The sequence below is a fragment of the Loxodonta africana genome, chromosome 10 (assembly GCF_030014295.1).
Source record: "Loxodonta africana isolate mLoxAfr1 chromosome 10, mLoxAfr1.hap2, whole genome shotgun sequence".
In the NCBI taxonomy this organism is placed as follows: Eukaryota; Metazoa; Chordata; class Mammalia; order Proboscidea; family Elephantidae; genus Loxodonta; species Loxodonta africana.
In genome coordinates, this window is record NC_087351.1 from 4,237,085 (window position 1) to 4,249,805 (window position 12,721).

Consider the following 12,721-nt stretch of genomic DNA (forward strand, 5'->3'; position numbering starts at 1 on the left):
GTTATGCCCCCCCGAAACAGGTGTTGTAAATCCTAACCTCCATGCTTGTGGTTATAACCCACTTGGGAATGGGTAGTTTTTGTTATGTTAATGAGACAGCATTAGTATAGGTTGTATCTTGAGTCAATCTCTTTCGAGATATAAAAGGAGGTTAAACAGCTGTTCAGAGAGATAAAGGGGGTAAGATCCATCCAAGACACATGGGTCTTCAAGCAACCAGGAAACAAGCTGAAGAGACAAGGATCTTCCCCTAGAATTGATGAGAGAAAGATTTTTCCCTAGAGCTGGGGCCCTAAATTTGGACTTCCAGCCTCCTAAACTGTGAGAAAATTAATTTCTGTTTGTTAAAGTCACTCACTTGTGGTATTTTTATTATAGATAGCAGCACTAGATAACTAAGACAGCCTTTAAATGATAATTTTTTTGTGAGAAAGAACTGCTTCTTTTATCTGAAATATTTTACTAGTTGACCATCCAAGACAAAGTTCTATGTGATTTGGTTATAGAAAATATTTGCGATTTTGAGTCCTAGGGTTAGGGCAAATCAATGATTCTTGGACTATTGCTCTCAGAGGTCCCAGCAAGCCTGAAATCTGTGAGAAATTTAATTTTGCTCTTACAGATATAATGTTTTGGAACTCAGAAGACAGCCAGGGTCTGATGGTATAAATTTAATAAGTGGCTTATGCCTATATGGATATCACAGAGGTGACACTTAAAGGCATAGAGATGAATCAGGCCACCTAAGAAGAGAGATGAGAGGAGGACAATGCCCTGAAGCAAGCTACCATTTAAGGACTGGATAGGGAAGGAAAAGCAGCCAGAGAGGTAGAAGGAAAACCAGGAGACGCTGTCATGGGAGCAAGAGACACTGTGCCTCAAGGATGAGGAAGTAGTAACTGTCCAGTGCCACCAAGAGGACAAAAAAGATGAAGACCTGGAAAAATAAAGTCTATTCTCAAAGTCTGTACTCAAAGTGTAGTGTTTCCCCTCCCTGCAGTAGTTTCTGTGTGGCTTTTTCCATAAGCGCGCACGTGCACACACACACACACACATCTTTAAATGTTAAAACTGATTAATTCTCAGTGATGTTTTAATTTTTATTCTTTTTGTTTATCTGTGTTTTCTCATCTTTCTACAACAAATTGAAAGTATTAATGAAAATAAAATCGATTGTGTTAGAGATTAACATCTGCATATGCCTGAGTGCAGCCTGGCCAGCAAGGGAGCACAGCTATAAGGATCTGTTTCTCCTTCCTCACTGCTGATAGGGAAGCAATGGTGAGAATGATACTACTCATTCTGAACTGCTGGGGTGTGTTCTGGGCTAGGACCCCATTGTCTGAATTCAGGAGCAGAAAGAACTGAAGAGGCTGCCTGCAGGCCAGGGTTGCTAAGTGCACTGTTTAGTTTAGAAGTGCTTTTTATCCTGAACCTCTTGACAAGCTGAAGTTCTGGTCACTGCCCCCAGCAAGGAGTGGGGGGAGAAGAGGTGGAATTAATTGAACCTAGAGGAAGGGCCTTTCAAGGGAGGAGCTAAGGCCAAAGAAGGAAGACGTCAGTGAATCCTTTAAATAAAGGACCCACACTGGTCCCAGGAAGTGCACAGGAAAAGCAGGCAGGAGGCTGGGCTGCTTCACTGCTTTCCTCCTCCTGCGTGTCCCATCTTTGAGAAAGAGCCTGAGCCGAGGGAGAGATGATGGAGCCGGAGGAGTACAGAAAGAGAGGTGAGCGGTGGGTGCTCCCCCATCTCCTGCAGAAACTGCTATGGTGGGCGGCTCTAAGATTTTGGGGTACCATTTGACTGGCAAGATTAGAATGGCTGTCAATTCTAATTGAAGAATTAGAGTTGGTTCAGCAACATTTTCCAGGAACGCAGGATCAAAGTTTATAACTTTTCTCAGCCTGTCTTTCATTCTCTCATATCCTCACTCTCATACGTGTCCACACGGCTGTATCACATTTTTCCTCACTACTTTCTCACAAGGCTGATGATTTACTTTCTCACAAGGCTGATGATTTATAGTCTTGGTCCACTAGGTGGGGAAAAAGAAACTATTCATATTGTAAAAGAGAAAAAAGAATCCACTAAGTATTCTGTAATCATTGCAAAATCTCTTTTCTTTCCTAACATTCATTTTTCTCTGTGAATATATCAATAGTATTGATCTCACAGTCCTAGTTCTTTCATTTAGTCATCCATTCCATAAATATTTAGTAAGTACCTATTATGTATCAATAAGGATCTCTGGTGGTGCAATGATTAAGCGCTCAGCTGCTAACTGAAAGGTTGGCTTCGAACTCACTCAGTGACTGCAGGAAAAAGACCTGGCAATCCGCTCCTATAAAGATTACAGCCTAGGAAACCCTAAGTGGTAGTTCTACTCTCTCACATGGTATCATTATGAATTGAAATCGACTCAATGGCACCTAACAACAACAACATAATGTATTAAGGAGTCTGGATGGTGCAAGAGGCTTGCCATCGGCTGCTAACCTAAAAGTTGAGGGTTGGAACCCATCCAGCGACTTCTCAGAAGGAAAGGCCTGAGTTGAGTTTGGTTGGCATTATGTATCAAATCTGTGCGATGAGCAAAACCAAACGCATACTCAGCTTTCAGGCATGGCTCTCCTCAGAGGGGAGAGAATCTTGACTGTTCCGTCCATAATTTTTTATGTCATCACCCCCATTAGTCGTTCATATTGTTTGAAATGTTTTGGCTGTAAGGTGTTGTCCCATGTAAAATCCAACTTTTCCTGTTTCTCCTCCACCCACAGATAACCCAGCAAGTTGCAATTCAGCCTTTATACTTCAGTATGTATTAGATTATTCCATTGCTTTCCCAAGGCACATTTAGCTGAGAGCAGGTTCTTGTGGAAACTCATCCTGGGAGTGGAACACAAATACATTTGATGCCGTCCCTGGACAAGTGGAGGGCTAAGTCCCAGGCTCTCAGATCTGTGGTGGGGGCTGCTGGCAGAGGCACTGGGCCGTGGGATGGGAGGAGGAGAGCAGGAAGAAAAGAGAAGTTTGCAGAAATCTCTCTTTGTCTCCTTCACAGTTTCGGTCTAGGGCTGGTCCTACTCATAAGAACTCTGTATGAGCTGGTGAAGAGAGAAGAAGTTGGGTTCTATCTTCTCTGTCTCCCTCTCTCTTCGCAGGGAGAGAAAAGCCTAGGGGATGCTAAGGAAGGATTGTGAATATCAAGAGAAACAGAGACACAACACATACACACAGAAAGGCAGAGAATCAATGAGAGAGAGTGAAGAGACAGAGAACACGAGAGGGACATGCAGAAAGAACAAGAGAGAGAGGCAGGCACAGAAGACAGACTTCTGGAGGAATGAAAGAGAAAAAAGAATTTGCAGTGGCTTCGGAGTTTTTTTTTTTTTTTTTGGAGTATTTGACTTTGGCTATTTTTCTTTTTTATTCATTTGATAAAGTTCTTTGATCATCTAAAATATGTCTAAGCACTGAGGTGTTGGTGGAGGTGGGGGTGGGGATAGGTGGATAAAAAAGTAATTAAGACATGGTTCCTCATTTATCCAAGATGTCAGAGTTTCTTAATCTGAGCCTATGGTAATGCTTTAGGAATTCCACGAACCTCGGAAATTATACACAAGGTTGTGTGTGTGCGCATGTGTGTGTAAGTCTGCAGGTTTTTTTGGTGTGGTAAATATATATGTAACAAATATTTCCCCTTTCAAGATCTTTTACATGTACAATTCAGTAACATTAATTACCTTCGTCGTGTTGTTTATCATTACCAAAAACTAAAACCTGTTGTCGTAGAGTCGATTCCGACTCATAGCAATCCTCTAGGACAGATTAGAACTACCCCATAGGGTTTCCAAGACGGTACTGAGTTTGAGTTAATCGTCACAGAAGCAGACGGCCGCAGCTTTCTCCCCGTGAGCGGCTTGTGGGTTCCCATTGCTGACCTTCAATTACCAGCCTAGTGCTTAACCATTGTGCCACCAGGACTCCTTTGTTTAACATTACTCCTATCCCTTTCCAAATGTTTCTATCACCCTTAACAGGAGCTCAGTTTCCCCTAAGTAACGAGTCACCTCTTCCCCTTCCTCCCACCCGCCCCCGATAACCACTAATAAACTTTGGTCTCTGTACACTACCTATTTTAGGCATTCATATAGGTGGGACCATACAATATTTGTCCTTTTGTGACTGTAAGTCTATAGTTTTAACTGGGTTCTCAAAGATGTCCACAGGCCCAAAAAAGATGAGGAATTACTGATCCAGTGGGAATGGTGATCAGATAGATTTTTCATCCTTTATCGGACTGGGCATGGAAATTTGCCATTTGTGCTAACAAAGAGTACAGGGTGTGTGTGTGTGTGTGTATGTAAAATAGTTGTTTTTGGATAGAAAGAGCCACCAAATTTCTACTGAACCTGTGAGATAATAAATTAACAGACTTTGTGTTTTTTGAGAAGAAATGTAGGAGAAATGATCAAGATTAATATGAATAAATGAAGGGAAAGGAAAAAGAAATATTTTTCTTTGGTGCTAGAGTTTTCTGCTTTGGAAAACTTCCCTCACACACTCCCTCCATAATTTGTTCATTTGTTCACTCACATGCTCCCTCCATCATTCATTCAGTCTCTCACTCATTGTTTCATTCTGGAGACAAGGTCTATGCCTGAGATCTGATTCTCCTGCTGGCCTGTGAATCTATCTCCTTTGCCATGTCTCTTGTCTCAGACCCGAGGGCGATAAGGCAAGAATTGATCAGACCGAGTCAGAGGTCATAAGCCTGGCTTTGCTGCCTTCCTTCTAGGAAAGGAGATGGTGGATTACATCTGCCAGTACCTGAGCACTGTGCGGGAAAGGCAGGTCACCCCAGATGTGCAGCCTGGCTACCTGCGAACCCAGCTTCCTGAGAACGCTCCTGAGGAACCTGATGGCTGGGACAGCATCTTTGCGGACATTGAGCGGATCATCATGCCTGGGGTGAGAAACGGTGACCACAGGGGGATTCTGGATTTGGGGGTACAGGGAGGTGGGTGCTAACCCTGAAGGAAGGCCTGCCTTGGATCAGCCTGGGATGACAATGCATGTTTCTGCTACTTGGCCCCCCAACATTCAAGTCCATTTGCTGAGCATGTGTAGGCCCAGGGCTTTGACTGGAATTAGGTTTCTGATGCTGGGGCTGGCCTGCAGTATTGGGTGGGGACCCAAAATGGAATAAGGACTGCATCCCAGGGCACCAAGCTGGCGTCTGACTAAAGTGTGGGATTCTAGTGGGATGGGCCAAGAAGTGAAAATTGGGTCTGAGGTGAAAGTATAATTGCATGGCCAGAGACAAAAGGCTAGAGATAGGCCCCAAGGGCCCAAAGGCCAGAGCCAGGGCCTCTTCTACAGAACATCTGAGACCATGCCAAAGGGAAGCGAGGAGGCTGAGAACATGGCCCCCTGAGAGCACCCTGGTTGTTGGGTTGGGAGGCCCAAGAGGCTGACTGTGGCCCCCTCCTTTCTCTTCTGTGGGGTCAGAACCTTGTCCTTCCTTACCAGGGGGAGGCCTTGTGACTGAGCTGCTTTTCAGGGGTAAGAAGGGCCTTTCGCTGATCCATCAGTACTCTCCATGTCCAGGGGTGCAGCCTGGTGCTGGCTGGGGCCCTGGGCTAGAGAACAGATGGGAACAGGGAAGCTGACTGGTACATGGGGCTAGAGCTGGAGCTGTCTGGATTGAGAAACTCCCTTTGGGTTGTGACGATGCTCCTGGTCACCAGGGATGAGGAGCTGTGCCAGGATGCTCATATTAAACATACAACAGGCTTCCTCACTTTCATTGAGCTCCATACCATGGTCCAGGCACTGTATGATCACTTTAGATACAAGCTCATTTAATCTTCACAGTGACTTTCCAGTCTGATCCAGTCCAGTAGCTGTCAAGCTGACTCCAACTCCTCGCCACCTATGCGTGTCACCATGAAGTTTTCAATGGCTGATTTTTCTGAAGTAGTTTGCCAGGCTTTTTTTTCCCCAAGGCATCTCTGGGTGAACTGCCCAGGGACTCCACAGTGACCCTAGAATCTCTGTTTCACAGATGAGGAATCTGAGGCTCAGAGAAATTAAGTGTCTTGCCCATAGCCACAGAGTTAGTACTTGGCAGATTCAGGATTTTAATTTAGGCTAGCCTCACTCCAAAGTGTCAGCTCATTCTCCTATACTTCACTACCTTTACCGGCGAGTGACAGTGCACCCAGACTGAGCCTGTGGTGAACCGAGGCACCCTTTCAGCTGTGTCCCTGCACTCCCTGCTTGAGGGTGTTTGTGTTCTGAACTGCATGCTTCCAAAGGCTCTTCCTGAGGCTGATTTGAGATGCACCCCCATCATCCCCAAAGAGCTTTGGACTCAGATGTGGCAGGGGTGAAAAGTTATTCAAGCTCAGAGACCACAGCAATAAAGTGATGGCAAGTTTGCACAAAGCCACATATTAATTGCTCTTTGACCATTCAGCCTATCTCACAAGTACCTTTTGAAAGTTTCTTTATCAGTAAATCTTTACCAAGGAGACCAACTCCCAGATAAGATTATCTCATGGATCCCATTCTGTGAAGTGTAATCTGCTGAGGGGCTAACTGTAATCCGGTAGCAAGACTGAAAGCAACTGTCAAAAGATGGGGCAATGAGCTGATTCATTTGATTGAGAGAAATTCCAGCAGTTGCTGGAGGTGTGGTCAAACAGGCTCGTTTCTGGACACAGAGGCCTGCCTGTTTTCGATAAGGACGCCTCTTATCCTATTTATCTTACAAGAACAGACAATTGCCTCTTGATAGGGTCAGGAGATTGGAGCCCTTCTCTGGGGTTTCCAAAATACTGTCACTAAACACCACGATAAGGAAGGCCCGATCTTTCCTCTCATCTCCCAGGCTGGCCCAGTCTCTGGGAGTTGCCTGAAATCCGTTGACCCTTTCCTTTCTCAGCTTTGGTCAGCACCCTCATTGAAAACTGGATGCATTGTTCCCTTCCTGCCACCTCCTAAGCACTAAGGGGAGAAAAACTCTCTTTCTCCTTTAATCCCACCCCTGGTTAGAAAAGCCTTATTTACTCTTCATGAAGGAGAGTGGGCAGCCCAGGGGGAGAATGCCATTCCGCTGATGTGCTTGGATTCTGGAGTCAGACAGGCCTGGATTCCTGACTGGGCTCTGTCGTCTATCCCTTATGGGGTGTGTGTGACCACAGGCATGCTGCCTTTCTCTGCCAGCTCTAATCCTCATCTGTAAAACTGGGATAATGGTAAGCCTACTACATGGGGGTGCTGTGAGAATTAAGTAATATACAGCATGTAAAGTGGAAGATATTGTTATTACCTATGATACTTTCAATGATCCTTGGTAGCACAATGGCTAAGCACTGAGGTTGGTGGTTTGAACCCAATTAGAGGCTCTGCAGGAGAAAAGACCTGGCAATCTGCTCCCATTAGGATTGCAGCCCAGAAAACCCAATAGGGCAGTTCTACACTGTCACATTGGGTTGCTATGAGTGGAAAATCGACTCAACAGCGCCTAACAACAACAACATGAAACCTTCTGTGTGGTGAAAATCGGGGAGAAGGTTTGGTTACCTAAGAGCCCAGTCAGGATATGGAGCGTGTCTATCACCACATCATGAGGGTACCATTAACATTAAAACCAGGTGCCGTAAGGTCGACTCTGACTCATCGAGACCTTGTGTGTGTCAGAGTTGATCTGCACTATACGGTTTTCAGTGGCTGATTTTTTGGAAGTAGATCTCCAGGCCTTTCTGCCGAGGCTCCATTAGGTGGACTCAAATCTCCAACCTTTCAGTTAGCAGCCGAGTATGTTAACCATTGCACCACCCAGGGACCTCATTAACATTATTGCCATATAGTTTACAAATTTTCTGCCCCTGCTGTCCCATACAACAACCCCGGGCAACAGGATTTATTTCATGATGAGAAACTGAGCTCTAAAAGTGTACAGGGGAGGATCCTGGTTTAATGGGGCCTGAAGGACATGCAAATTTTGGAACTCCTTTTCAGGAAAAAAAAAAAAAAAGTATAATCTTGAAACAGATCTGTATAAATTGGGACCTGGAAGCTTTACAGTAAATCTGCAAGGTCACACGACTGCTTAAGGCAGAGGTTGAATTGGGACCTGTGACTTTGAGCTTCAAATCTTATGCTCCTCCCATTATAACATACTGTCCAGGACACAGTCCTTGCTCTTGAAGCGTTATAAGAATGTGTGCCCATTAAATGACCCAGATGATGCACTGAGATGTTTTCAAACAAGTTCTCAGCAGGTTGACACACCTAGAATGAGAGTGATCTGTGGGCCAAGAGGGAGGAGGTCTAGAGGAGCTAGGGAAGGGTTCATGGAAGAAAGAAATATTTAGTAACTCTAAAAATTAACAGGCTTTGGATGGACACATCTGTGTGGGAGTGCCTTCCTGTCAGGGGACACTGCATTGCTCAAAGGCACCAACACAGAAATGAATATGACATGCTTGCAGAACAGTGAGATGAGGTGAGATTAGATAATCAATGAGGCAATGAGCCATCGAGGATGCTTCAGAGGCCTGTTGTGGTAGCACTGTCTGTCCAGTTCCTCTTTACATCCATTTTTTTTTTTTTTATTTGAGGTAGTAGAATGCACATAACATAAAGTTAACCATTTTAAAGTGAACAGTTCGGTGGCATTTAGGACGTTCACAATGTTGTACCAACCACCATTTCTATTTAATTCAAAACATTTTCATCCCTAAAAGAAACCCTGTAACTGTTAATGCAATTGCTCCCTATTCCTTCCTCCCCACTGCCCCTGGTAACCGTCAGTCTGCTTTCTGTCTCCATAGATTGACCTAACCTGACATGTCACATAAATGGAATCATACAATATGTGACCTTTCGTGTCTGCTTCTTTTACTTAGTTTAATGTTTTCGAGGCTTATCCACACTGTAGCATATATCGGTACTTCATTCTTTGTTGTTGCTGTTAACTTCACTCATTTTTGCGGCTTGATAATTGGTAGACTTCTCACCTTCCATGCAGGAGACCTGGGTCTGATTTCCTGTCCATGCACCTCACGCACAGCCGCCACCTGTCTGTCAGCAGAAGCTTGATTGTTGCTAAAATGCTGAACAGCTGAGCTTCCAGACCAACACAGACTAGGAAGAAAGGCCTGGTGCTCTACTTCTGAAAATCTACCAATGCACGTCCCGTGGATCACAACGGTCTGGTCCACAGTCGATCACGGCCATGGCGCAGGGCTGGGCAGCATTGCATCTAGTTTTTTTCTTGTGGGCTCAGGGATAGCCTGGATGGTAGCCCTCTCCTCTCCTCTCTTCATCATCACTGGGACCCTCTATAGGAGCTGGGTGCTTCATATAACAAAAAATGGTTTTGCAAGAAACTGCTTGAGACAAGCACCTGCTCTTTTGGAGCTCCTAGTCTCCTTCTCCTTTTTATCACTGGGTGGGGGCAATGCGGTGGAGGAGGGTAAGCACTGAAGACTAAAGTGAAGACTACTCGGAATCCCACAGCCCTAATTACTGTAACAATTTTCATTTTGCACATTCCCTTCTGATTTTTGCGTATGTGCAAGCTACTAGCTTAGAATATCAGAAACATGGGTGGCGAGAACACCAATGAACATGTCTGATTTTGGGAGTTGTGTCACTTGTTGGGGAGGATTTCTGGAAGAGGGACCACTCCCAGAAATGGCTCCTGGTGCCCACTGTGTGCATATTCTGCCTCCAGGTGGTGCACTGGCAGAGCCCCCACATGCACGCCTACTTCCCAGCCCTCACTTCTTGGCCATCCCTGCTGGGAGACATGCTGGCTGATGCCATCAACTGCTTGGGGTTCACCTGGGTGAGTAGTAATGGCCATAACCAACGGCAGTGGGGGACACAGCAGGAAGTGGCATCCTGGGGCAGACATATTTTGTCCCAGTCTCTGAACAGTGCTCCAAGTTAAATATTAATAATGGCTACTTTTTTTTTTTTAATTTTTGAAATAGTGCTTTAGATAAAGGTTTACAGAACAAATTAGTTTCTCATTAAACAATTAATACACATTGTTTTGTGACATTGATTGCCAATCCCAAAGTGTGTCAACGCTCTCCACTTCTTGACCTTGGGCTCCCCATTTCTATTTGTCCAGCTCTCCTGTCCCCTCCTGCCTTCTCGTCCTTGCTCCTGGGCTGGTGTGCTCATTAGTCTCCTATACGTGGTTGAGTTACTTATATTATTGTTTGTTTTATGGGCCTGTTCAATCTTTGGCTGAAAGGTGAACCTCAGGGGTGACTCAGTACTGAATTAAAAGGGTGTCTGAGGGCCATACTCTTGGGGTTTCTCCAGTTTCTGTTAGACCAGTAAGTCTGTTTTTGTGTGTGTGTGTGTGCGTGAGTTAGAATTTTGCTTTATATTTTTCTCCAGCCCTGTCCAGGACCCTCTACTGTGATCCCTGTCAGAGCAGTTGGTGGTGGCAGCTGAGCACCATCTAGTTGTACCGGACTCAGTCTGGCGGAGGCTGTGATAGCGGTGGTCCATTAGTCCTTTGGACTAATTTTTCCTTTGTGACTTTGGTTTTCTTCATTCTCCCTTGCTCCAGAAGGGGTGGGATCAGTAGAGTATCTTAGATGGTTGCTTACAAGCTTTTAAGACCCCAGACACTACTCACCAAAGTAGGGTGTAGAACATTTTCTTTATACACTGTTATGCCAGTTGAGCTAGATATCCCCTGAGACCATGGTCCTCAGCCATCGGCCTAGTAATTCAGTCCCTCAGGGAGTCTGGATGTATCTAGGAAGCTTCCATGATCTTGCCATGGTCAAGTAATGCTGACTTCACCAGTATTGTGTACTGTATTACCCTTTACCAAAGTTACCATTTACTATTTTTTAGTTAATGTTTCTCTTTCACCACCCTACGCCTTCCTCATAACCATCAAAGGTTGTTAATTTCTGTGTGGAAACTTTTCATGAGTTTTCATAATAGTGGTCTCAAACAGTATTTGTCCTTTTGTTACTGACTTATTTCATTAAGCATAACGCCCTCCAGATTCATTCACGCTGTGAGACGTTCCACAGATTTACCATTGTTCTTTATTATTGCATAGTGTCCTGTTGTGTGTATGTACCCTAGTTTGTTTATCCACTCATCTCTTGATGAGCACTTAGATTGTCTCCATCTTTTCGCTATTGTGAATAATGCTGCAATGAACATTGGTGTGTGTATATCTATTCGTGTGACAGCACTTATTTCTCTAGAAGTGAAGTTGTTGGATCATATGGTATTTCTATTTCTAGCTTTTTAAGGAAGAGCCATATCATTTTCCAATATGGTTGTACCATTTTGCATTCCCACCCCACAGCCTCTCCAACATTTGTTATTTTCAGTTTTTTTGATTTGTGCCACTAACGTTGGGGTGCAATGGTGTCTCATTGAAGTTTTGATTTTTTTTTTTTTTTTTTTTTAAATGGCTAGTGATTGTGAGCATTTCCTCTTGTGTTTAACTGCCTGAATGTCTTCTTGGGTGCAGTGTCTGTTCATATGTTTTGCCTATTTTTTAAATTATTTCTCTTTTTGTTGTAGAGGTGTTGGATTTTCCTATAGATTTTAGAGATTAGACCTTTGTTGGGTTTGCCATAGCCCCAAATTTTTTCCCAGTCTGTAGTTTCTCTTTTTACTCTTTTGGTGAAGTCTTTTGATGAGCATAAGTATGTTTTTAGAAGATCCCAGTTATCTAGTTTATCTTCTGGTGATTGTGCATTGTTAGTTATGGTTTGTATCCCTATTTATGCCACGTATAAGGGCTTCTAGTGTCGACCCTATTTTTTCTTCTATGGTCTTCATAGTTTTCGGTTTTATATTTAGGTCTTTGATCCATTTCGAAGTAGTTTTTGTGTATGATATGAGGTATGAGTCCTGTTTCTTTTTTTACAGATGAACATTCAGTTTGCCAACACCATTTGTTAAAAAGACTGTCTTTTTCCTATGTAATGAACTTTGGGGCTTTGTTGAAGATCAAGTGACCAAGAGTGGATGGATTTACAATCGGGTTCTTGCTTCTGTTCCGTTGGCCAATGTCTCTGTAGTTGTACCAGTACCTGACTGTTTTGACTACTGTAGCTGTGTACTAGATTCTTAGGTCAGGTAGTGCGAGGCCTCCTACTTTGTTCTTCTTCAATAGTGCTTTACTTACACAGGACCTCTTTCCTTTCCATATAAAGCTAATGTTTAGTTTTTCCATTTTGTTAAAGATTGCTGTTGTTATTTGGATCTGTAAGTCATTGTATTTGTAGATTGCTGTGGGTGCAATTTTCATTTTCACGATGCTGAGTCTACCTATCCATGAACATGGTATGTTTTTCCACGTATGTAAGTCTTTTTTGGTTTCTTGCAGTAGTGTTCTGCAGTTTTCTTTGTATAGGCCTTTTACATCTCCGGTTAGACTTATTCCTAAGTATTTTATTTTTTTAAGGAGATATTATAAATGGTATTGATTTTCTGATTTGCTTTTCATATTTCTCATTATTGGTGTATTGGAGACCTGGTGAAACAGTGATTAAGAACTTGGCTGCTAACCAAATGGTCAGCAGTTCAAATCTACCAGCTGCATCTTGGAAACCCTATGGGGAAGTTCTATTCTATTCTATAGGGTCCTTACGAGCTGGAATTGACTTGACAAGGTATCTTGTGCCTTGCTACTCTGCTGAATCTTTCTAT

General features: G+C 43.7%; 1 protein-coding gene across 1 annotated transcript in view; it reads left to right on the top strand.

Moving 5' to 3' along the window:
• Positions 1-1,153: 1,153 nt before the first annotated feature.
• The window catches only part of HDC (histidine decarboxylase), a 41,311-nt gene continuing 29,743 nt past the window's right edge, over positions 1,154-12,721 (top strand). The window contains exons 1-3 of the mRNA XM_003420138.3: positions 1,154-1,727; positions 4,800-4,972; positions 9,750-9,863. Of these exons, the coding sequence (XP_003420186.1) occupies positions 1,697-1,727; positions 4,800-4,972; positions 9,750-9,863 (318 nt within the window). The 5' untranslated portion in view covers positions 1,154-1,696. The remainder of the gene's footprint in view (positions 1,728-4,799; positions 4,973-9,749; positions 9,864-12,721) is intronic.